This window comes from Cephus cinctus, unplaced genomic scaffold (assembly GCF_000341935.2).
Source record: "Cephus cinctus unplaced genomic scaffold, Ccin1 Ccin1_scaffold1843, whole genome shotgun sequence".
Lineage (NCBI taxonomy): Eukaryota > Metazoa > Arthropoda > Insecta > Hymenoptera > Cephidae > Cephus > Cephus cinctus.
Genome location: NW_014334024.1, coordinates 255,624 through 278,624, shown reverse-complemented (window position 1 = coordinate 278,624; position 23,001 = coordinate 255,624). Strand labels below are relative to the sequence as shown.

The following is a 23,001-nucleotide window of genomic DNA, read 5'->3' as shown; positions in this document are numbered from 1 at the left end:
ACCTAATTGTAAGACTTCTGGGCAGTCTCGATGTGAACGTCACTTCCGCCCAGCGTATTCACTGGACAAATTTCGTATGAAGGAAGAAATTTGTCGGTGCTCTTCGATTGACCCAGGAAAACTTTCTGGTGTATTCGTGCGAACGGATCCGGTGGTAATATCCAATGAGATTGCAGTACTATTGGAAATGAATGTAATGAAAATCCCTAAAATATCAAAAATTCTTATATGGGACCGTCTAGTATTCGATACTCCTTGGTATTCGGATGAGCTCGTCAGATTTCGTCATTTCCGTTATCTGGGACGCGCAAACGGTCCTGCGTCCAGATAAATGAGATAAAAAAAAGAGACGTAAGTGAAACTAAAAGACGGCCGGGCCGAAACGTAAAGGGATATGACTCCTAGGGAAGAAGTATGCGCGTCCTCTACTCGATAAAGAGATATTAAACGTAATAAATGGTAGTTTCAAATAAATGGTGCAGTGTCGTAAGATGCCCGTGAGCGTTCTCGTGGGTGTAGTAAAGTCGGCGAGTGCGAGATGCCAGGAAGACAGAGTAACTGACTCCAGTGCGGATAATACGTGAATTCGTGAGGTGCTTAATTTTTTTTTACTAGGTAACAAATAATCGAAAGAAAGATTAAGTTAAATCATTATAATCTATTGTTCATGAACATTGTGGAAATTATCTATAAATGTGAATTTAAGTGTGGAAATCGATTGGTTTTTCAAGAGAGAAAGAGAAAAAGAAGTATCGTGAAGCCTCGGGCTTCGCTCATGTTATGTCAACGTAAACCTGCGGCAGCACTGCCGCCTCTTTAGTAATTAACCAAACAAAATGGACACCGAGATAACGATTAAGCGAGTCTCCTGCGATTGTTTTAATTGAGGATTCGACGACAAAATGGGAGCAGCCCACGTTCAATCGTGAGTCCTTTCGATCGTTACTCAACCTAGATTTATAATAGCGTAGAATTATTGCGCGTGCGGCCTGAGTACTACTCACCAAATTATTTCGGTATTTTCAACCAATGTTATTATTCTTACGCTACATTTACAACATGATACATTTTTAAACACTGCATTATGTATCAACTCATTCTCAAATATGTCAGGTGTTCCTTCGGCATTTCCTGCAAACTTTAAGTACTAACTATCTCGAACCTGCGCGACCATCGACCTCGCGATTATTATCCCCCCATCCACGGTAGAAGCGTCCAACCATTTTTTTTGTTCTCCTTTCCAGAAAACTCGAGATCCTTCCTGAGAGAGTTCTCGTGCAAAAAAAAAACAAATAAAAAATTGAAATTCATAATCCACCTTATGCATTATCAATGGTCTCGACACGTTACCATGTTTTCAAGGTTTCCTCTACAAAGGTTAACGTCTTCCTGATATTTATGCTCTTTTAACTCATTTCCCATTGAGGTAATCGAAAGCCACCATCTCTCGACATGAGAAGATAAATAAGCATAGATAATATTACTATCAAGTAATTATGTAGATCTAAAACTTCTGACATTTATCTGTATACCATGTAGCCTCCAGCAAGTTCGTTTACAGGTTAGCACGCGGGTGCACCGAACTTCGGTTACTATCTTTTCTTTTTCTTCTGCATTTCGTTTAGATACCCCGTGGTTCTTTGACCAATAAAAGAGCGAGATAGGTAATAAAATAAATAAATAATAATAGACAAACCGGCATATCTGATTCGCGTCTAATCGAAATCTCGTTTAAATATTTATCATAAACACTACTAAGTAGTATCTATGGTAGTTAGTTTCCGTGCATTAATATTAAAAAATTGCATAGACTTTATGCATGCAAAATATTTAAGGACGCAGATGTACGTCGTCTTCGTCTAGTTGATACTCCACAAAAGTCCTAACCGCTATGTATATTCTGTATAGTAGAATCATACGTGCATCCAAGTGTACAGTCGACTCCGGAATCACAGGACGCGATTGGTTAATCAAGTATCCTGTAGCGCAATGCTGCTTTATAAGGTAAAATCTGATTGGTTCTCTTTCTGGTGTAATTCGGACCCCGCCTTGCTATCGCCAATTGCTCCGGCCGTCTTTACCGCGATACCGAATACTTTATATATCGCTATTGTGTGTGACCCGAGTATGCGTGCTTGCCTTGCCAGCCGCCTGCCCGTTTGCCTCTGATGCTTTTCAAGATGTATGGAACGACAGTGCCGTATCATCTTTAACCGGAACTAGACACTATCTTTCTTCCTAATGATGCAGCATCGTCACCTTTTGTGTTCTTTCGTCATGAACTAGACAAATGTCCTTTAGAATTCCGACCTCACTGATCGGAATGTTTGCGCTTTACGTAGGAACACCAAAAGTTTGTATTTGGTTTCTGAATTTATTTAATCGTTAGAAACTGGATAACTCGATTGTACTATTTTGATTTTCATTAAGGGTAATGAGGTCTGTATTGATTTTTAGGACGGAGATGGAAGACATTGGTTTGGTAATAATTAGGGGAAAAAAATGTCCTGAAGGATGGGTAACTGTTTGAGTAATACGTCCCTGTTTGACTACGTAGCTACATACGAATACTACTTTAGGTGCAGTGGGTAGGGTGGGGGTTTGGTGAGAGCCGAAGTTGGCACGGTGGGGGAAATGGGAAAAAGACAGATGGAGACAGTCGTGCAAGTGAAGCAGTAGTACGAGAGAGACAGAGCGCGGCAAAGTGAAAGAGAGAGGGCAAGTAAATGAGAGAGTGAGCAAAGGAGAGAAGGTAGAATGATTCGGGTGCCTGTGGACACGCTCGTACCTCGACTGTGCCGCGGCAGCCGCTGAGATAATTGTCGTGTAAACGCGCCATTACCGAGGGCTGCTTTTCCGGGAAAGTTCCGTCGCGGCTTTGTCTAATATAAAGGAAAGAGAGCCCTTTGGACCCGACAAGAGGCTCGTCGTGAGATAAACTTCGATTGGAAACGGTGTGATATGTGAAAAAGTGACGCCACGGTGAATATCGAGCGTCGCGACGGTCGCCGAGCCGAAACTCTCCTCGGATGCCCAAGCGGAAATCTTTCTCGGTAATGGCGTACGCTCTGGCGACGTACCCTTGTTTTTTTACACGACCTGCTGAACCGGTCTTGACGAAAACCCCATACCCTGCGAGCCACTCGCGCTTCTCCTTTTAATGGCGCCTCACGAGGATTACGGGAATTCGTGCCGCCGCCGCCACGCCGTCCTGTGAGCATTTATTCTTTACTTTACGTACTCTTACGCTCTCTCTCTTTCTCTTTCGCCCTCCCACCCTCTGTCTTTCTCTTGTTCACCGTTCTCTCTCCCCCTCTTCTCCCCCTTTTTTATGTGTGCATGCATATACACATATATATCCCTCCTGCTTTCTCTCTTTCTGGCTAGTTCGTACCCTCGCTCCCTTTTATATGAACGCTTTATTTCGTTCCTTTAGTCTCTTGGACATTTTTCACCGCAGCGTCTGCGTCTACCGTTTTTCGCGTTTACTGAATTCCTGTCGTACGGAAGCGTCATCACCTGGCGTTTATAATATCAGTGGTACTCTGTAATAATATTTCTTGAGGATATTCAAGGTGCTGTGTGGTTTCTTTACAAGGTATTTGGTATTATGTATAGTATATTGTATAGTGCTTCGTTTAGGTTAACCTGGGATCATGAAGACACTTGGAGTTCCTTCCAAACGGGAAAGGTTATAGCGATTATGATATATAAAGCCATAAGCGTATAGCTTTTCCCCTTTGGTGTGAATTTAGTGCAACTGTGTACATCAGTACCGTAAGAAGTTTTGGGATGTGCTTCGACACTTTAAAAGAACATCGGTGGAGTTGTATTTGTTACATACTGTTTCAGAGAGGAGAGAGACGAATCGACGATGGGTACGCCAGCGGTGCTAGGAAAGGTTGTACAGTTCCCTCTTGAGCCTGAGACAGAGGTGAAGAGTCGTGCAGCATAAAGACATGGACTCGTACGACCTATTTGGCGAAGATGTCAGTGGCTCAATGCTCGATGCTCTTCCTGATCTTGGGGGGAACGATCACTTTGATCCAGCAGGCCCAGCGAGCGGCACGGTAGTGTCCAGAGATGGTGCGAATCCGGGACCCAATGGAGGAGGGAGTTACATCAACCAGTCCTATAGCATCTCTCAAGAATCTCCTCTCCAAAAATTGAGCACGTTTGGTGGTAGCGAATTCGGTGGAAGTGGCCAATTGCAGAGTAACCAGCCGCAACGCGGAATGTTCAATCAGAATCTGGGTACGTTTGACGCAGGGGCACCACAGCGTGCGATGGTCCCTGCTGCGTTTCAGAATCAAGCGCGAGGCATGGCACCCCAGCACAGGGGTCCTCATCCAAGTGCTGGGGGCCAATATCCTGGATATTCGGACAACATGTACTCAATGGAGCAGCAGCATCCAATGGCAAGAGCGAATATGAGCATGGATCCAACCATGCAAGGCTGGCCAGCAGGTGCAGGCTCCTATCCCCAGATGCAGAGGCACTATAATCAAATGGCGCCTCAGCCTGGAGCTTATCGGCAGCATATGCCACAGTATTCTCACCAGCAGGATCAAGCTGGCATAAGTCAGAAGATACAGCAGCAACAGCAACAGCAGCAGCAGCATTTCACTGCCCAACAGGGTATAATGGGGAACATGGGGGTTCCTCATCAGGGTATGCAGCCTGGTGCTGCTGGCGGTGTATACCAACATATGGTAGGCCAGCAGCAGCACTACCAGCAAGGCAACCCCGCAGCAATGTATCAGAATAGTGGAGGTTACGCAGGCTTTGCTTCAGCAATGCATGCTCAGCAGCAGCAGCAACAAAGCCAACCACAACCTCAAAGAATGCCCCATCATCATCCGTCCCATCAAACTCATCCAACGCATCCTACGCATCAACAGTATCCACAGCATACGCAACACCCTAGCACACAGCAACCAATGGATCCTCAGTATCCTCACCATACCGCACCCATGTTCAATCAGCCACAACATCCAGGACCTGGTGCGCAGTTTGGAACTACGAAGCATGCAACCAGTCCACAATACAGGGCAACTTTTCCCCAGCTCTCGCCGCAAATGTCTCCCAGACCACAAATGTCTCCGAGGCCCCCAGCGGTGCAGCAGCAAATGTCTCCGAGGCCGATAATGTCTCCTGCGAAGCCAAGCACGCTCTCGCCTCATCCTCATGTGCAGCTACCGCATCAGCCGACACAGCCAACCTCGAACGTCTCTGTCTCGCCGTGTCCGCCGACGTCAATGCCAATGAATCCTTCTGGTGCGACTCAGCAGAGTACATTGCAGGCGCTCGAACAAATGGTCATACCTGGAGTAGCGGTGCCAAATCCTAATGTACCCACGCAGGATTACAATCAGTTCCAGCCGCGACCTCCTATGCCTCATCCGCCTAATATATTAACACAATCGTCAACAGCACAAAGCTCAATGCCACCTGTGACTGGGCCCAGGATGCCCATGCCTGCGCAATGGTCGCATACGCCACAGCAACCGCAGCAACCATCGCAGCCACAACAGCCACCACCTTCGCTGCCACAGCAGCAGCAGCAGCAACAGCAACAACAGCCTCAAATAAGACCGAACCTCAATGTAAACGTAAATGACGGTAGGCCACCAATGATGGAACCACCACCGCCAACGTCTTCGGAACAAGCTCCTTTGTTTCCAGTAAATGGACCAGATAGTATGAACGTGGTGGAAACAACAACGAGGGAACCTGCGGAAACGACACAGGCATCGATTAATCCACCACAAGCAGAGAGCATGGAAACACCTGAACAGACAGGGGCTAAGAAGATAGAAATGATGCAACCAGGGGGAAGTCCCGTTCAGAATAATTCTCAAGTAAATCTGAACGTAGAATCGGTACCCCCTGTGCAGCCTTCTCAAATAGAACCGGTGCAAAGTCTACCGGCTTCCAGTACTAGTGGGAATGTAGAAGTTAGTAGTACACCGTTGATGGTGCAACAACAATCTATTACAGTGTCGAATGCCGTATCGAGTATTGAGTCGAATGTATCGGAAGTAAAAAGCAGCGAGCAATCTGCAGAGATGAGTTCGGTTCATCACCAAGGAACTATTGTGGGACCCTCGCCACCGCACGGACAGCCACCTCTTGTTGCTCAACAACAACAAGGACAGCAGCCACTAATGTGTAGTCAACCGTCTGTTCAGATGGGTCAATCTACAGTTCAGCCGCAGCAGCAGCAACCTCTGACTCAATCTCAACAACCTCAGCAATCTCAAATCACTCAACAGACACAACAGGGCCAAATGAATCAGCAACCTCAACAGAGTCAAATGGGACAACAACCTCAGCAGATGCAGATGAGTCAGACTCAGCAGGCACAGCCTTCCCAGCCGCAGCAACAGCAACCCATTGGACAGGGTCCTCAAACAACAATGTCACCTGTACAACAACAGCAACAAATGGGTCAAGCACTTCAATCACAAATAGGACAGTCTCCGCAACAACAAATGGGACAACCTCCACCTCAATCCCAGCAACAAATACCACAGCCTTCTCAGCAACAATTAGGTCAAGCTTCGCAACAACAACAAATGGGTCAAGCGTCCCACCCGCAAATGGCCCAAGCTCCTCAACCACAGATTAATCAAACTCAACAGCCTCAGATTGCTCAAGCTCAAACACCCCAACCTCAGATTGGCTCTACACAGCCCCCTCAAGCTCAACAGCCTCAATTGGGCCCCACTCAACAAGCACAGTCGCACATGGGGCCCCAACAGGTGGGTATGATGCCACAGAGTAGTCCCATGTTGCCACCTCAAATTCCTCATCAACCACAAATGCAGCCACAGATACCTAATCAAACGTCACAGCTACAGGCGCAACCAAACCAAGTGCAGTCTGGACATGTACCTCCGCAGCAAATCCCGACAGTTGGACAAACTGGTAACATGGTGATGCCTCCTCATCAGACTGCAGTTCCCTTGCCAAATAACCAGCCACCACTCCCTGTCCAAGGGTTTGGCGAATACACAAATATACAAAAACCTAATAACATGTATCAGAATGATATGATTGTGGGCTCTGGTCAGCAGTACCATACTGGTGCCGATATAATTGGTGGTAATACTATATCTAGTATGTATGGTATGCCACCTGGTACTACGCCAAATGCAGTAGGTCCCGGTTTCAATAATACCTGCGCACCAGTAACTCATCATCAGGAACGTGCTGCACTCCAGCAACAATTACAGGAACTCTATTGCATGCCACCTGCTCCGGAAAACCAAGAGAAGATCGTCAGTCTTCAGGAAAGATTACAGGCACTTCAGCAACACGAAACTAACGACCAGTGCAATGGAGGGCCCCAGTGTATTCTTCAGACTCCCATGTTTACAACAGCAGCTGTTGTAGACAGTCCCCAAGTGTCTAGCACGACAGGACGCGGAAGAAGCAAAGGTAAAGAATTATATCGGTATGGTTGATCGTAGAAATGATTTGCTATAGTAAAGAGCTTCCTTTTAGATTATGTATACTTTCCAGTATAATGGCGGTATTGTTCTTTATATTACAGGTACACCTCGGGCAAAGAAAAGTAGAAAGAAGGCGGACAAGGAAGCCGTTGCTCCGATGATTCCAGTTCAACCAATGTCTCAACCTGAGCAGCCATTGTCCGACAATCTTGTAACACCGGGAGACAGTAGTAACATTGTTGACAGCGCTGCAGATTCTGAGGATCTGAAACCAACTTCTGGTGATATGGAGGAAGAATGGAATAAAAGTAGAAAGTCTCGACCACCACGAAAACCACGTAAGCCAAAAGAGCCTAAGGATCCAAAAATTAAGAAGGAAGCGAAGGCACCGAAGGAGGCTAAGAGTCCTAAGGGACGAAAGAAGAATAAAGAGGCTAAGGAGACTAAACGCGGTAGAAAGAAGACGAATCAATCTGAATCTGCCGATGACGAAGCTGTTCAGGAAGGCGAGGATACCGCGGTATCGGATTCTGTGCCTGTCCAGGATGCTGAAGTGAAACCAAGTGACCAACCTGCTCAAGACGATCAAGCTCAGGCGGACTCTTCAACCGCAGAGCCTATAGTAACAGAATCCAAGGATGAGGCTGAAGAAAAAGCCGAATCCGAAGAGGTTCTCGATGAGGAGAAAAAGGAAAGTTCCGTCCAGGAAACAGCAACCGTTGAAGCTTCCACTCCTGTCAAGAAAAAAGCAGCAGGACGTAAGAAATCCGTAGGAAAGGCCAGCGCTGGACGTACTCCCAGGAGTAACAAGTGAGTCTTTATTAATAAGCTAAACTCGAGTAAAACTTTACACAACGATTAATCTCTAGGAAACGGAAGAGTCGTATCGCTCCGGATTCTGATGGTGAGGAACTCGCCGCTACTCCACCACCATCTCCAGAGGCTGGCGACGATCTTAATAAAAGACGATCAGCCAGGAATACTCATAGGAAGAAATACGTCGACGACGTAATGTTAAGGTTCTCTGACGACGAAGTACCCCTTCAGGATGCCCAGAGTTCCAAGAAGTCTGAAGGGTCTGGGGCCTCGAAACCCGCTGCGGTGAAACGCGAAAACGAGGGCGGTGACGTGGGACCAAACAAGCCAAATTTTGTCTACATTGTACGAATTTATTATTATTATTCTCGTACATTGGACAATCCAAAGTATTATTTGACATAATAAAATTCACTTATTAACTTTATATATTTACTATAATATCTTTGCTTTTCTCACTGTTCTCCAGAACACTACGGACGAGGACTCCATGGTAGTGCAACATATTTTATGCACTCGGATCGGCAAGCGAGAAGTCAAACCAGACCCAGTAGCAGAAGTAAAGCCTGAGCCGAAGGAAGACAATGCTGAAAGTAGTATGGACACTAAAGAGGAGGTCGAGGAATCTACGGAGAAGCCAATGGAGAAGGAGAAGGAGAAGGAAGAAGGTGACGAAGAAATCAAGGAAGAAACACCCAAGGAGACAGAGGAAAAGGAGGAAGAGACTCCAAAGGATGAACCAATCAAGGAGAAGGAAAAAGTGGAGAAAGAAAGTGAAGATGTGGAAGCAGACACAGAGAATGAAGAGATTGAGAAAAAAGAAGCCGTAGAGGAGGAGGAGGAGGAGGTGGTGGTCAAGAAGGAGGATGATGATGAAGGGGAAAGCAAAGATAACGAGGAAATCGAGAAGAGCGAAAAGACAGAAAATTCCGAAACGACCGAAATAATCACCCCCGAAGTTAAACCTCAGGTAATCGAGGTCGAAGAATACCTAGTGAAGTACAGAAATTTTTCATACCTCCATTGCGAGTGGAGAACCGAAGAGGAATTGTACAAAGGTGATAAAAGAATTCAAGCAAAGCTAAAGCGTTTCAAGCAGAAGCAGCAACAAAATACAAACATCTTTGAGAACCCCGAGGACGATCCATTCAATCCTGACTTCGTGGAGGTCGACAGAGTCCTGGATGAGGCCACGCATACGGACCCAACTTCAGGTGAGACTGTTCGTCACTTTCTTGTCAAGTGGCGATCGTTACAGTACGAGGATTCTACTTGGGAACTAGAAGAGGACGTTGACCCAGAGAAAATAGCTTCTTTTCACAAATTCAATAAGCTTCCTCCAAAGGATCAATGGAAACCAAAAAAGAAGCCAAATGCTACGGGCTGGGTAAAACTCGAAGAATCTCCAATTTACAAGAACAATAATAGTTTAAGACCATACCAGTTGGAGGGTCTCAATTGGCTTCTCTTCTCCTGGTACAACAATCACAACTGTATCCTTGCCGACGAGATGGGACTTGGTAAAACAATTCAATCCCTGACCTTCGTGGATGCTGTATACAAATATGGAATACGTGGACCTTTCTTAATAATCGCACCGCTCTCCACAATTCCAAATTGGCAAAGAGAATTTGAGGGATGGACCGACATGAACGTCGTGGTCTATCACGGATCTGCAGCTAGTAGAACAATGCTTCAGGAATATGAAGTGTATTATAAAAATGATAAGGGACAACAGATCAAGGACCTAGTCAAATTCAATGTCCTGATCACAACCTTTGAAATAATTATAACTGATTTTAATGAACTACGTGGGTACAATTGGAGACTCTGTGTCATCGATGAAGCGCATCGTTTAAAGAATCGTAACTGCAAGCTCTTGGAGGGATTGCGACAACTCAATCTAGAGCATCGAGTTCTTCTCTCAGGAACACCCTTGCAGAATAACGTCAATGAGCTCTTTTCTTTACTGAACTTCCTGGAACCAACACAGTTCTCCAGCAGCGAAGCCTTCCTCAAGGAATTTGGTAACCTGAGTAGCGAAGGTGAAGTTCAAAAGCTTCAGCTACTTCTCAAACCCATGATGCTAAGAAGACTAAAGGAAGATGTCGAAAAGTCTCTAGCTCCTAAGGAAGAGACTGTAGTCGAGGTCGAATTAACTAATATTCAGAAGAAGTATTATCGTGGCATCCTCGAGAGGAACTTCTCATTCCTTGCCAAAGGCACCACATCCGCCAACATTCCCAATCTCATGAACACCATGATGGAACTTCGAAAATGTTGTATTCATCCATTCCTACTTAATGGAGCCGAGGATCAAATTCAGTTGGACTACAAATCAACGGAAAAGGAAGATTCTGAAGCGTACTTTCATGCCCTTGTTAATAGTTCTGGTAAAATGGTTTTAATTGACAAATTACTACCGAAATTAAAAGCCAGTGGTCACAGGGTTTTGGTATTCAGTCAAATGGTCAAGTGTTTAGATTTATTGGAGGACTACTTGCTTTATAAGAAGTACGTTTTATCTTGTTCGCATCGTATTTAATCTCAGTAATATATCCGCCATTTCATCCCCAGTATTATTATATTTTGGTTTATTTCTTTTTTAGATATCCTTATGAAAGAATCGATGGCCGTATTCGTGGGAATTTAAGGCAGGCAGCTATTGATCGTTACAGTAAACCAGACTCGGATCGATTTGTGTTTCTATTATGTACCAAAGCTGGTGGTCTTGGTATTAATTTGACAGCAGCTGACACAGTCATTATTTATGACAGCGACTGGAACCCTCAGAATGACTTACAGGTAAAGTATTTGCATTGTAACGATCGTATAATGTCATCCAACGTTATCGATCGTGACGTAACAATTTATATTTTCTTACAAAGGCTCAAGCAAGATGCCACAGAATTGGCCAACAAAAGATGGTTAAAGTGTATCGACTCCTTTGTCGAAATACATACGAGAGAGAAATGTTTGACAAAGCTTCCCTGAAACTCGGATTGGATAAAGCCATCCTTCAGTCAATGAATACCAGCCAGGGTGGTAAGGATCCCGGTAACAAACAATTAACTAAAAAGGAAATTGAGGATCTATTAAAGAAAGGTGCCTATGGCGCCATCATGGATGACGATAACGCGGGTGATAAATTTTGTGAGGAGGACATCGAGCAGATTCTCGAAAGAAGAACACAGGTATGATGAAAGAGAGATGAATTTGTTTGTCTATATATAGCATACACTATTCTTCTAAACGAACAATTGTCATTCCCAGATCATCACCATTGAAGCTGAAAAAGGATCGACATTTTCAAAAGCTAGTTTTGCCTGCTCCTCCAATAGGTCGGATATCAATATCGATGATCCTGATTTCTGGAAGAAATGGGCAAAGAAGGCAGAGATCGACACTACGGAAAAGAAGGAAGAGGACGAGCTAGTGATATCCGAGCCACGTAGAAGAACTCAAATAAAACGTTACGGGCATGACGAGTCCGTAGTAGATATGTCAGAGCTCGACAGTTCTGATGACAATAGTGACGACGACACTAGTGGTGGATTAACCGGTAGAGGTATGTCCACGTTATGTGCATGCATGGTACATAATTTTATTATTGTTTTATCCGACTACAAACCATGTATTTGTCACTCAGCCATTGTATAGCCATAATACATTTTGCTTTGTATACTTATAACGTGTTCGATGCCAAACAATTGTTCAATATCGCAAGGTCGTTAATTACCGTTCATAATACATACGTCTGCCTTTGTTTAATCAATAGGAAAGAAGCGAAGGGACAAATTCGGCAAGAAGAGCAGAAGGTTCTACGACGAGTACGTTCCACGGGAAGGCGAGGTGGTATACGGTAGCTGGGCCAGGAGTGAATGTTTCAAAGTGGAACGTGGTCTCTTGACCTTTGGCTGGGGTCGTTGGGAGGAAATCCTTCAGCACAGTCAATTCCGACGTGGATGGCGCGAGATCGATGTCGAGGATTGCGCCAGAGTCATACTTCTTTATTGTCTCCGTTATTATCGTGGCGACGAGAAGATACGGAACTTTATCTGGGACCTAATAACACCCTTAGAAAACGGTGAGAAGGTCAAGACGATTTCGATAAACACCACTAGTAGGAACAGCAGACAGAAGAAGAAAGGACGCGTGCGAGAAGGTCGTGAAACCAGAGGATCCACTGCGAACGGTGGACCCAGCGATCCGAATCATTGGAGTCACGCCGAGAAGTACGACGGCGACATCTTCCTCGAGAGCAATTACAAGAAACACCTTAGTCGACATGCCAACAAGTACGTGGATCAAAAAGATTCGATAAATCAAGCTCGCAGTCATCAGTAAAACTAAGTAAATTTCATTAATCGATTCGTCAATAATTTCAGAGTCCTTTTGAGGGTTCGTATGCTGTACTACATAAAGCATGAGATCATCGGGGATCTGGTTCAACACATATCGGATGGCGTTCACGTCAGGTTAGTAGACTCGATTAGAATCGTAACTCCTTGTCCGTGATTCATCACGAGCGTCATGCACTCACATACAAGCTTACACAGTGCTTATAGTTGCATGTGCAATGTACTTGTTTACTCTGGGTCCTGTACTTGTACGCGGAATGCTCCTAGAGCCGGCCAAGACTATGTTTACCACCCTATGTTTAAACCTTCGACCTACGCAGTGGCTAAGTAACGACCTTCGTTGTCGATTCTTCGCTACTAATTTTAATATATATGCATATATAGTATATATATATATATATATATAAATGCCTTAATATATATACCTACATAAATATATACATACATACATACCATACATTGTCCACCCTCGAGATTCTCCTATCATCCGAGTATTCGACTGGCCTGCAACGCGAGGTCGACGACCTCTGCGTCCTCCATGTGTGGTAAGACGTAGAGTACGAAAAAAAGCAGTGCACTGTGATCAAGAGGGCAACGGAACGTACTATTCTTTTTATTCCTTGTAAAAATAAAAAGAAAAAGTCAAAAATGATTTTCGATCCTAGAGACTCGGCGATATCAGGTCATTATTAATTATTGGTATCGATAGGTAATGGAAGTTTGTCGTGGGAGTACGTAGGAGGATATTGAATTGATATAAAATTAAAAATAATAATTTATTAATCAATTATACAATCGATTCGATGCCTCTGGCAAACATGAGCGAGAGACATCCTAGAACGTAGGCCTCGCTATTGTTGCTACCGTACGGATTAACTTACTGAGGGGTATCTGTAATCGTCGAGTCTTTGGAGGCAAAATTCCAAAATGAAATTTAAGGGATTAGCGAGAACGATTGGCACGTATGAATTGGCAAATTGTAAATGGAACCGCCCTACAGTGCGTTGCGGATAAACCCCCCGCAGCTGGCGGAGCCTCCAGCGAAATGGTGGGACTCGACGGCAGACAAGTCCCTAATAATCGGATGCTACAAACACGGCTACGAGAATTACGAGCAGATGAGGGCCGATCCCGCGCTTTCTTTCATTTCAAGCTGTCCTCTCCCTCCCCAGACTCAGACTCAGACTACCCAGGTTAAGTGAGTACCCATTTCTTTTTACGTATTTTCTTGGTCAATGAGTATCTTGGCATCCATATACGAAGCCACGTCTTTGCTACGAGGTTTTAAAACTTATCAGAGACTCATAACAACGGCTGCGTCATTTTGCATTGATAATGTATTGTCATTTAATTTTTCCTTTTACGCTACTTATTATCACGAGCTTCGTATATCTATGTCGATTCGCTCTTCTTCGTCATCTTCATCTTCTATCTTTGTCGTTACTACTACTATCATTATTGTCATTTTCTCTCTCTCTCTCTCTCTCTTTCTATTTTTCTTTTTCATTCCCCTCTCTCTCTCTCTCTCTCTCTCTCTCTCTCTCTCTCTCTCTCTCTCTCTCTCTCTCTCTCTCTCTCTCTCTCTCTCTCTCTCTCTCTCTCTCTCTCTCTCTCTCTCTCTCTCTCTCTCTCTCTCTCTCTCTCTCTCTCTCTCTCTCTCTCTCTCTCTCTCTCTCTCTCTTTTCTCATCATACGCTATCGCTGATTTTTTTTTACTTTGACTTAACACTACTCGCACGCTTTAATACGTCTGCTCCACGTTTTACGTTCTCTATGGCAAATGCCTACAAGTTTATATACTTATAATCGACACGAAGGAAGCTGGCCAAGCTTTGGAATGGCTCGATATTTTAATACCTTGCTCTTATCCAAGCTCTTCCTACGATACTTGCAGTACCCATGTTTCTGGCTTCCTTGTCGAGACACTAAACCACGATGAAGTTTCTTTTTCATATCCTTGTGATTCTAATTTATAGTATTTTAATGGTATTCATCCCGAGTATACTCTGGGGAGTTTGCTCGAGGGGAGTTCATTTTGTCTTAAGAATTTTTTAAGGGCGTCGACTTTTTTTTTAAATCTGAAAGTCATCACGGAATTCTTGAGGTTTTGGATTTTTTTGACTCATGTCATTTCCCTGTGAGAATGGAACATCATATCATACAGAGGGTTCGAGGAAAAAGCTTGCTTATCGGTTGTGTTGAGAATAAAAGAGATTACACTGTGCCAATAGAGTTCACAAGCGAGTCTTTTTTTTGTATTTCTTTACTTTTCTCTCACGGAAGAAAGGAGTTAAAGAAACGAAAGTATAGTCTTTGCAGAAGTCTTGTTTTCTTTGATTTTTTTTTCTTGTCGAATCGATAAGGTATTTTGTATTATTGTGCATATATTATGTGCACGAGGTGCTTCCTGACTCGTGTACTTATAATTCGAATTCTTGCACGACAATTTCAGCAACAGGGAGGAAAACAGCATGGAAATCGAGACCGAGGATGGCGAGACTTCGATCTTGGCCAAGGAGTCGAAGGACTCGGAGAAATTCGGCAGGGAGACTCCTGCGGATTCGCCAGCTATTTCCAGCAAGGCGGACACTCCTGTTCCTGAAGCAAGCAGCAGCCACGACGGTACCGAGGGGTTACCGGAGGATGACAAAACCTGGCCGTCGGTCGTCGATCTGAACACACGTCTGCGCAGAGTTATCACTTCCTATCAGCGTAGTGTGAAAAAGGAGGAAACTAAGACAGTTGCTCAAAAGGGAAAACCGAATGAACCGGAAGTCGGAAATCATTCTGCTACTTCCACTACTGATCCGCCATTAAACATGCAAGGATGGGATTTGCAACAATTGGCAATGTACCTACTGGTAAGTTGTGTTGGATCATACAATGTGTTGATATCGTATGGAGTCATTGCAAATGAGTTATGTTTTTAACGCTCCTGTGGTTGGATTGAATTTTTTCAGAAAATGGAACGTAGGGAAAAGATGGAGGCTATGGTGAAGGAACGTGAACGTACGCGCATTGAGGAACAGCGTGCAAAATGGTCGCGTAGGGAGGAAAGTGAATTTTTACGTGTCGTTTCGACCTACGGTGTTAATTATGATAGGAAGAAGGCTCAGTATGACTGGACGAAATTTAAAAGTATCGCCAGGTTTGATAAGAAGACGGATAATGATCTGACTGATTATTACATGTCCTTCAGGGCGATGTGCAAGAAGGCTTGTAATTCGAAACTCACCGAGGAAGACGGTAAGTTTGTCATTTCATTTTTTAGAAAGTCGTACTGAGTTTTGGATGACTGGACACTTTGATGATGTAATATTTGTTATTTATAGTTGTTACTCTATACTTATTTAGTCTGCATTTGGAATGTTTTTAGATATTGCTGTGGATCATTTGAGTCCTAGCAAGGCCAGGCAGATCCTTGATAGAGTGGATCTCCTTAGTAAGATTCGCGAGGAAATACTTTCCCATCCTCATCTAGAGGAACGACTTTCTCTTTGTCAACCATCCGGGGATACTCCCGATTGGTGGCAACCTGGAAAACATGATAAGGAACTTCTCTTGGGAGCTGCTAAACACGGTCTTGGTAGAACGGATATTACTATACTGAACGATCCTGATTTTTCTTTCCACAAGATCCTGGGTAAAAGTATATTCAGTGGCGTGCATGCTACCAAGTTACCTGAGAAGGTGGAGCGCGCTATAAAGATTGAAAGTCGTGAAGACATTTTGAAATTTGACAAGGACGAAATTTTAGTGAAACTAGAAAAGGGTGAAGGTACCTTGAAGATAGAGAAAGTCGGGGTTAAAAAGGACAAAGATGTAGTCATGGAGAAGAAACCAGAGACCTCAAATGTGGAAAAGAGCCAGGTCGAGTTGACCATAGTCAAAACAGAAGCTAAGACGGAAGACAAGGGTACCAATGCCTTTACAATTACAACAGTGGCCAAACCAAAGTCACCCGAACCGGAAAAACCTCTTACAGCAAAGGTTGAGTCGGAGGTACCCGAGAATCCTCCTACGGAACCGGAACCCGAACCTGTTAAAGCAGAAGAGGATATCGTTCAGGAAGAAAAGAGTGAAGAGAAGCAAGTGGAAGAATCTGAACCAAAAGAGAATGGTCCAGCGGAGAAGGAAACTAAGGAGGAGGACCCTGAGGAGAAAGAAAAGGAGCCAGAAAAACCAAAGGAAGAAGAAGAGAAAGAAGAAGAAAAACCGAAGGAAGAAAAGGAATCTGAATGTACAGAGAAAGTCAAAGAAATGACAACCCAGACAGAAATCAAAGAAGAGACTGAAACAAAGAGTACAGAGAACAAAGAAACAGAGGCTACTGAAACTCCTATGGAAGTGGTGGTGACACCGGAAAGGAACGAGGAACCGGAAGTCACTAGCGATGTCAAATCAGAGCCTCCCGTAGAAGATGCTCCGGTGAAAGAAGAGGAATCTCAAGAAGACAAAGCTACTGAAATCGACAAGGATAAAGTCAAAGCTGCTAAAATTGAAGACAAGTGCAGTGTCCAAGCTGCAGAACTCAAGGCGATGTTCCCCGATCTAGAAGTTATTCAACCGCTTTCGCGGTTAACGCAGATAGACACCTTCGTTCTTCGCGACAAAACCATAGATTACACTGAACCGACTGTAGCACAATTATTGGCTCATAGTTATCAAGCTTCTATAAAATGGCCGAAGGAACACGCCATTGAAGCTAGATTGATGCACATTGTGCACGCGATCGAGCACAAGGAATGGCCGGTTTCCATAAACTTTAGTGCAGGCGATGAGACTGAAATTATTCCTGAAAAGGAGAGTGAGGTTATCACGATAACTACGGATCACGGAGTCCCCAGGTCTTTGACGGCTAGCAATAATATCTCTGTCTCGAAGAAGCGTAAGAGACACATTGCCATTGACGTGGAAACCGAGAGGGCGAAACTTCATGCACTCTTGAACAGTAGTCACATCACTGCACAGCCTCTTACGTCCTTGAGCAAACCAACTGTATTACCTGCAGCTACTTGGGAAATAAACGAGGAATCCCAATCAGAGGAATCACGAAGGTCCACTCCAGTACAGCCACCACCTGCTCACCAACAAGCTAGGACGCCTGCGATACCTTTTGATCCAAAGTATACCATACCTGGAAAAACAACGATAATACCGGGAACATCCAGCACCTTGACTCCAATAGATCTGTCTCCTGGGTAAGTAGAAATATTATTCAATCAGATGTATGTACGATTATCTTCAACATTGTAATATACTTAACTATTTTACTTGTTTTTCATTTCATTTAGATTTCCTAAAACAACGACAACTGAGACGAATAAAGACATGATGAACGAAGTGCAGGATTTCTCAATGCCAAACAAAAGTAAGCAAATAAGTAGCAACAAGGGCAAGCTGGACAGCATGTTAGACAAGCTAATGAAGAGGAAAAATTGTCCGACTGACGAGCCGGTGATTGGGAAGGAAAAGAAACGCAGAAAACTGGATGAAATTGTATTAGGTCTGAGTGCAGCCAAAGAACAACAGAGCAGCCATTACCCGGAACACAGTAAAAAGAGCACGATAACACCAAATGTGACTGTGACACCGACCTCGGCACCTATCGGTCTTCCGAATCCGCCATCAACTTCCCAGAAACCGTTCTCCATAACCGTGACCTCGATACCGTCCTCGAGGGCATCAGGATCCTCTTCGAATTTACCTCCACCGTCCTTGCACTCACACAAGGATTCTTTCTCTGCATTGATCGCTCAGGCGGAGCAGCAGAATCGTGAATTGAAGAAGCAACAGCAGCAGCACCAACAACAGCAACAACATCAACAGCACCAGCAGCACCAGCAGCAACAACAACAGCAAGCATTTAATTCTGCACATTCGTCCAGTAGCAGTCATCGTAAGAGTTATGAAGCAATGATTGCGGATATTAACAAAGTTGCTGAGTATTCTTCGAAGATCGGATCTTATTCTCACGAAGCTAAGGTAAATAAGTGGCTTGCCGAACAAACTGTCATGTCAGAGCAACTTGGCGCTGAGTACCTGAATGCACCTCGCCGAAGAAGACCCAGAGTCGATCCATCCTTGCTGGATTGGAAGAAACTCACGGGAGAGGAGAACGTCGCTGTTATTAATAGGCTGACTGGAAAGAAGGTAAGTTTTTATTCTTATGTGAATCCTGAGGTTAGGTGTTAGGTCTTAGAGTTTGGGATTTCTGTACTGTAGGTTACTGGAAGTAAGGCTCCACAGCTCAAAAGACTTGGACAGTGGCTCATTGAGAATCCTATGTTCGATGTCGATCCCAAGTGGGCCGAACTTGTCAAGGAGAGAGGAAACCTTCCCCACGATCTACAGAAGAGGCTACCTGGTGCTGATAGAAGCAGCAACAAGGGCAAAAGTCCTGGGCGACCGCCAATGATGCCAAGTCCCACGAATCAGCCGTCCGTGAGTCAGGCTAACCTGGCAGCTACTTCGATAGCTTCAGGATTGAATTTCCCATCCTTAGGAAATCTAAATAATTCACTACTCTCGGGACTTTCTTTAGGAAACTTTGATCCTAAAAATAATCCTTTATTAATGCCCTTTGGGGGGTTGCCCAATCTCGGCGCACTAGGTGGCTTGGGCAATCTTGGTAATTTGAGTAACATGAGTCTCACGAATTCACTGTTCGCCAATTTGGCTGGTCTTGGCTTGCCTTCCTTAGCCGGTATGGAGGCTGCACTTAGTGCAACCGCGACAAGCACAGTGGACACGAACGTCGTATCCTCGGCGGGTAGTAAAAATACCAATTCGACGAGCACCAGCTCTAGCAAGTCTCGCAGTAAGATGGAACCACCAAGTAGCAAATCGTCAGCGCCTTCTACTTCGACTTCTTCATCCTTACCAACGACGACGCCCTTCCCATTCTTTTTCCCAAGTCCAGGACTTCTTTACACTCCTTTGGGACTTGGCGGGCTTAACCCCTTCTCGATGCAACCTGGAGGTGTATCTTCGGCTTACGAGAGTCTCGCTCAATGCGGATTATTGAATCCTCCAACTTCCACAGCGAGCACATCATCCTCAAGAAAAACGTCAAGTGCGTCTACTAGTTCTAGACAAAGAGGTGGAGATAACCTGGACTCTAACAAGAGAAAGGAGGCTGAAAAGAAGTCCAGGTACACGATGGACCCTGCAGTGGCTCTACAGCAGTATTCAGACATGGCCTTTCACGAAGAACGAAAACGTGCAGAATCCGAAAAAAAGGAGACCATAGAACTAAGCGACTTCGCCGACCTAACTGCCAGACTTGAGAGAAAGAGTAAAGAGCAAGAAATGAAGGAGGCCCTGGAGCAGCTAAGCCGAACCAGCGCCGAACTATTAACGAGGAATCTCGAAGATCTTCAAAGGCCTTCTAAGAGAGCCAGGAGTTCTGATCACGTCATAGAGCAACAGGTACCGCCCTCGTTGGAGGTTACTCTGGAGCCTGTAACAAAGAAACCACGAGAAGCTGAAAGCACTGCTGCCACTACCACAACGACTACCACTACAAGTACGACCGCGACTGCTAAGAGTTCGGAATCTGCCATCGACATGGAAATAATCAGGCCACTCTCAGCAAGTAGCGGCAAACACCCGGATGAGACAACTTCACTAAACACATCAGGCACTAGTAACAAAGAATCCAACGAGTCCATCGGCGAGTCTTCGCCGCAACAATCTAATGTGAACAAATCCTCTGAGAATAAGTCCCAGGGTGTCCTGGAGCAAGAGGAGGACGGCAAGGGTAATAAAGCAAAGAAGCCTCGTATTGGCAAACGTATTAGTAACGAGCCTCCGCCGGAAAGAAAGAATTTACGTTCAAGTGCAGGAAGGCAAGCAAGGGCTGCCGCGGAACGGCAGGCCAGAATGGAAGGCACCGGAAGTAGTGAGCATCAGTCTACCGGGGAACATGAGAACCACGGTGCTGGTGAGTGAATTCGATTCCTATGTGTTCAGGGGTTTAAGTTATTTGTGACGAAAATTTCGTTTACGGAATTCACTGCGGACGATGAAAACGTGTTGATGGGATTTAATAAGAAGAAAAAAAGAGAAGGAAACACGATCATCCTCTACCTGGTCATTAATGGAGTACAATTATTATAGCACGTAAAACGTTCGTCTCTTGTCGCGTCTCGTTCTCGCGAAACGGACTGCTGCTATGAGAAGAGACGGTAGTGATATTGTTTATTTAAAAATAATTTTTCTGACGAGGAACTCTGTACTTCGTCTAAAGACAAAAGGAGACAGTGTGCGGTAAAGAAACGTTGCGTCATCTCCAAATAGTGACCAGGATACGGAGGCAATAGTATTTCGCGAGGTGGTAATACTTTGTGTGGTAATTAATATTTAATTACGTAATGTTTATTAGTTAACGAAGATGGTAATTTTGTTAAATTTATTATGTACGTTTTTTTTTCTTTTTTTTTTATCTTATTGGTTTTGACCAGGGACTGTTTTATATAACTGCTATCATCTACATTATTCGTATATTATATGTATATGTATATAATTTATATTTATAAACTTATATATATATGCATATATATATATATATATAAACATATATATATTATTATTATACACGTAATATTATAATCGTAATACGAGTAGAAAGGTTAGTTTAGACGTAACTTAAACTGATGGAGGAGAGAAACTGTAAATAACATACAATCTGCCTAGGTACGTCGTCTAAGCGAAATCGTGTACTTGGAAAAGTGTATATATTAACGATGCAGTGTACTTTTAATTATACTAGGTGAAATAATAAACGGCTTCTTTTGTTGTTTGCAAGTTCGCTGCGAATTGGCTTACGACAGGAACGTAAATGACAAATAAGACGAATGGTAATACACGGTCGTACGAAAAATATTGTGGCTTTTATTTCAGCATTTTCGTACAAAACGAAAAAAAAGAAAAAAAAACAAATGAGGAGATAGAAGTACTAAAAGGACAGGAAGATTATCTCACTGAATAATCATTAATAATTTTCATAGTTTTGTTATTGTAAATGTCAAGGATATCCTTTCCTATTTGAATGTAAGATATTCCTTTTAGTTTACTGCTCTCTCTTTTAAATATCTGTTGGCTGCGGTACAATACGCAGGTAAGGCTTGCCTGATGGAAGAGGTAGAATCTTTAGACTGTCCGCATAAAGATCATTAGCCTCTTCTTTAGATACTGTTGGCTGGACCATGACATCATCGCCTTTCTGAAATATTAAAAAATAAATTATAAAAGATATTTGATAGTGTTGTGTATTGTAGAAAGTGGATACGTAACCTTCCAGTCAACTGGAGTGGCGACTTTGTACTTGTCTGTGAGCTGCAGAGACTCTATGACGCGAATAATCTCACTGGAAAATAAGATATAATTGTTCATCGTGCTCTACCACCATATAATTTAATAATCAGTCATGAAGTTACTCAAAGCTTCTGCCTGTGGTGGCAGGATAGAGAATAGATAGTCTCATCTTCTTTTGTGAATCAATTATAAATACAGCTCTTGCGGAGAGAGGTAATCCTTGATTGTCTGTTTCTGCAGGATCCAGCATACCTAGCATAGTGGATAGAGCGCGATCCTCATCTGCGATTATAGGATATGGAAATCCATCATCTGATATTTCTGCATAACTCTTAATGTCCTATATAAAATCCACAATGAATTCTAGACCTAATTCTCGTTATCGAATATTCTGTATAAAAAATAGTCAAACCTCAATCCACTTTTTATGCGAGTCAATGGAATTGCAGGACATTGCCATAACTTTTACTCCAAGCCTTTTAAATTCTGGTATCAATTTGGCTACCCTGCCTAATTCCGTTGTGCATACAGGTGTAAAGTCATTCGGATGAGAGAAAAGTATTGCCCATCTAGAATTGACGTATGTAAATATATAAAGAAAAGCCGCTTTGAGGTTAAGTCAGTTCTCTTACGAGTCTCCGATCCATTCGTGAAACTTTATATGACCGATATTCGTATCAGCCTCGAAATTTGGAAAAATTTCTCCCAGTAGAACCATATTTTTTTTTTGTATATTACGTACAATTTGTTTGCCACCAATCTAAATGGAGATTTATATACTTCGTTAATTTATAAGAAAATTTTCCACAATTCTTCTTTGTCGTCGACTGTCATCTGTTCATTTCATTCGGCGACTGATGATGCAGTAAATAAAATTGACCGACAGATGGCGACAGTTTCACCATGTAATTGTTACTTCTAAATTCGAACTGATGAAAAGAATCAACATTATCCTAGTTTACTAGATACAGTAATTCATTACATAAACATATTTTGGCAAATGCTCTATATACATTGTCTGACATCAAAACAGAGGTAAACACTCCTAT

General features: G+C 43.6%; 2 protein-coding genes across 7 annotated transcripts; one reads left to right on the top strand and one right to left on the bottom strand.

The window, feature by feature from the left end:
• The first annotated feature begins 104 nt into the window (after window positions 1–104).
• Window positions 105–21,487, top strand: LOC107273748 (chromodomain-helicase-DNA-binding protein 7). Of its 5 annotated transcripts, XM_015752246.2 has the most exons (17): window positions 2,749–3,213; window positions 3,437–3,598; window positions 3,853–7,443; window positions 7,559–8,267; window positions 8,327–8,618; window positions 8,743–10,787; window positions 10,883–11,078; window positions 11,162–11,467; window positions 11,547–11,841; window positions 12,052–12,571; window positions 12,662–12,751; window positions 13,635–13,832; window positions 15,087–15,495; window positions 15,595–15,880; window positions 16,011–17,835; window positions 17,929–18,787; window positions 18,860–21,487. In XM_015752246.2, the coding sequence occupies exons 3-17, from the start codon at window positions 3,960–3,962 to the stop codon at window positions 20,585–20,587; spliced, it is 13,242 nt and encodes a 4,413-aa protein (XP_015607732.1). In that variant the 5' UTR covers window positions 2,749–3,213; window positions 3,437–3,598; window positions 3,853–3,959; the 3' UTR covers window positions 20,588–21,487. The 5 variants fall into 5 exon arrangements, with proteins under 5 accessions (XP_024946853.1, XP_015607729.1, XP_015607733.1 ...); XM_025091085.1 differs by lacking the exons at window positions 2,749–3,213; window positions 3,437–3,598 and adding an exon at window positions 105–593; XM_015752243.2 differs by lacking the exons at window positions 2,749–3,213; window positions 3,437–3,598 and adding an exon at window positions 105–925.
• Window positions 21,488–21,509: 22 nt separating this feature from the next.
• Window positions 21,510–22,882, bottom strand: LOC107273764 (peroxiredoxin-6). 2 transcript variants are annotated; one of them, XM_025091103.1, is made up of 5 exons: window positions 22,695–22,882; window positions 22,365–22,521; window positions 22,075–22,292; window positions 21,932–22,004; window positions 21,510–21,860 (listed from the first exon to the last, which is right to left on the bottom strand). In XM_025091103.1, exons 2-5 carry the CDS (start codon window positions 22,410–22,412, stop codon window positions 21,723–21,725), a joined length of 477 nt encoding a protein of 158 aa, XP_024946871.1. In that variant the 5' UTR covers window positions 22,413–22,521; window positions 22,695–22,882; the 3' UTR covers window positions 21,510–21,722. The 2 variants fall into 2 exon arrangements, with proteins under 2 accessions (XP_024946871.1, XP_015607755.1); XM_015752269.2 differs by having other exon boundaries at window positions 22,585–22,788.
• Between the last annotated feature and the right edge of the window lie 119 nt (window positions 22,883–23,001).

Bases quoted from the DNA above. Each gene is read 5' to 3' on its own strand.
- LOC107273748 (XM_025091085.1), top strand. From the start codon at position 3,960: ATGGACTCGTACGACCTATTTGGCGAAGATGTCAGTGGCTCAATGCTC. The intron at 15,496-15,594 runs GTAAGTTGTGTT...GAATTTTTTCAG, and splicing joins AATTGGCAATGTACCTACTG to AAAATGGAACGTAGGGAAAA. The intron at 18,788-18,859 runs GTAAGTTTTTAT...TCTGTACTGTAG, and splicing joins ATAGGCTGACTGGAAAGAAG to GTTACTGGAAGTAAGGCTCC.
- LOC107273764 (XM_015752269.2), bottom strand. From the start codon at position 22,670: ATGGTTCTACTGGGAGAAATTTTTCCAAATTTCGAGGCTGATACGAAT. The intron at 22,293-22,364 runs GTTTGACTATTT...GATTTTATATAG, and splicing joins CGCATAAAAAGTGGATTGAG to GACATTAAGAGTTATGCAGA. The intron at 21,861-21,931 runs GTTACGTATCCA...TTAATATTTCAG, and splicing joins CCACTCCAGTTGACTGGAAG to AAAGGCGATGATGTCATGGT.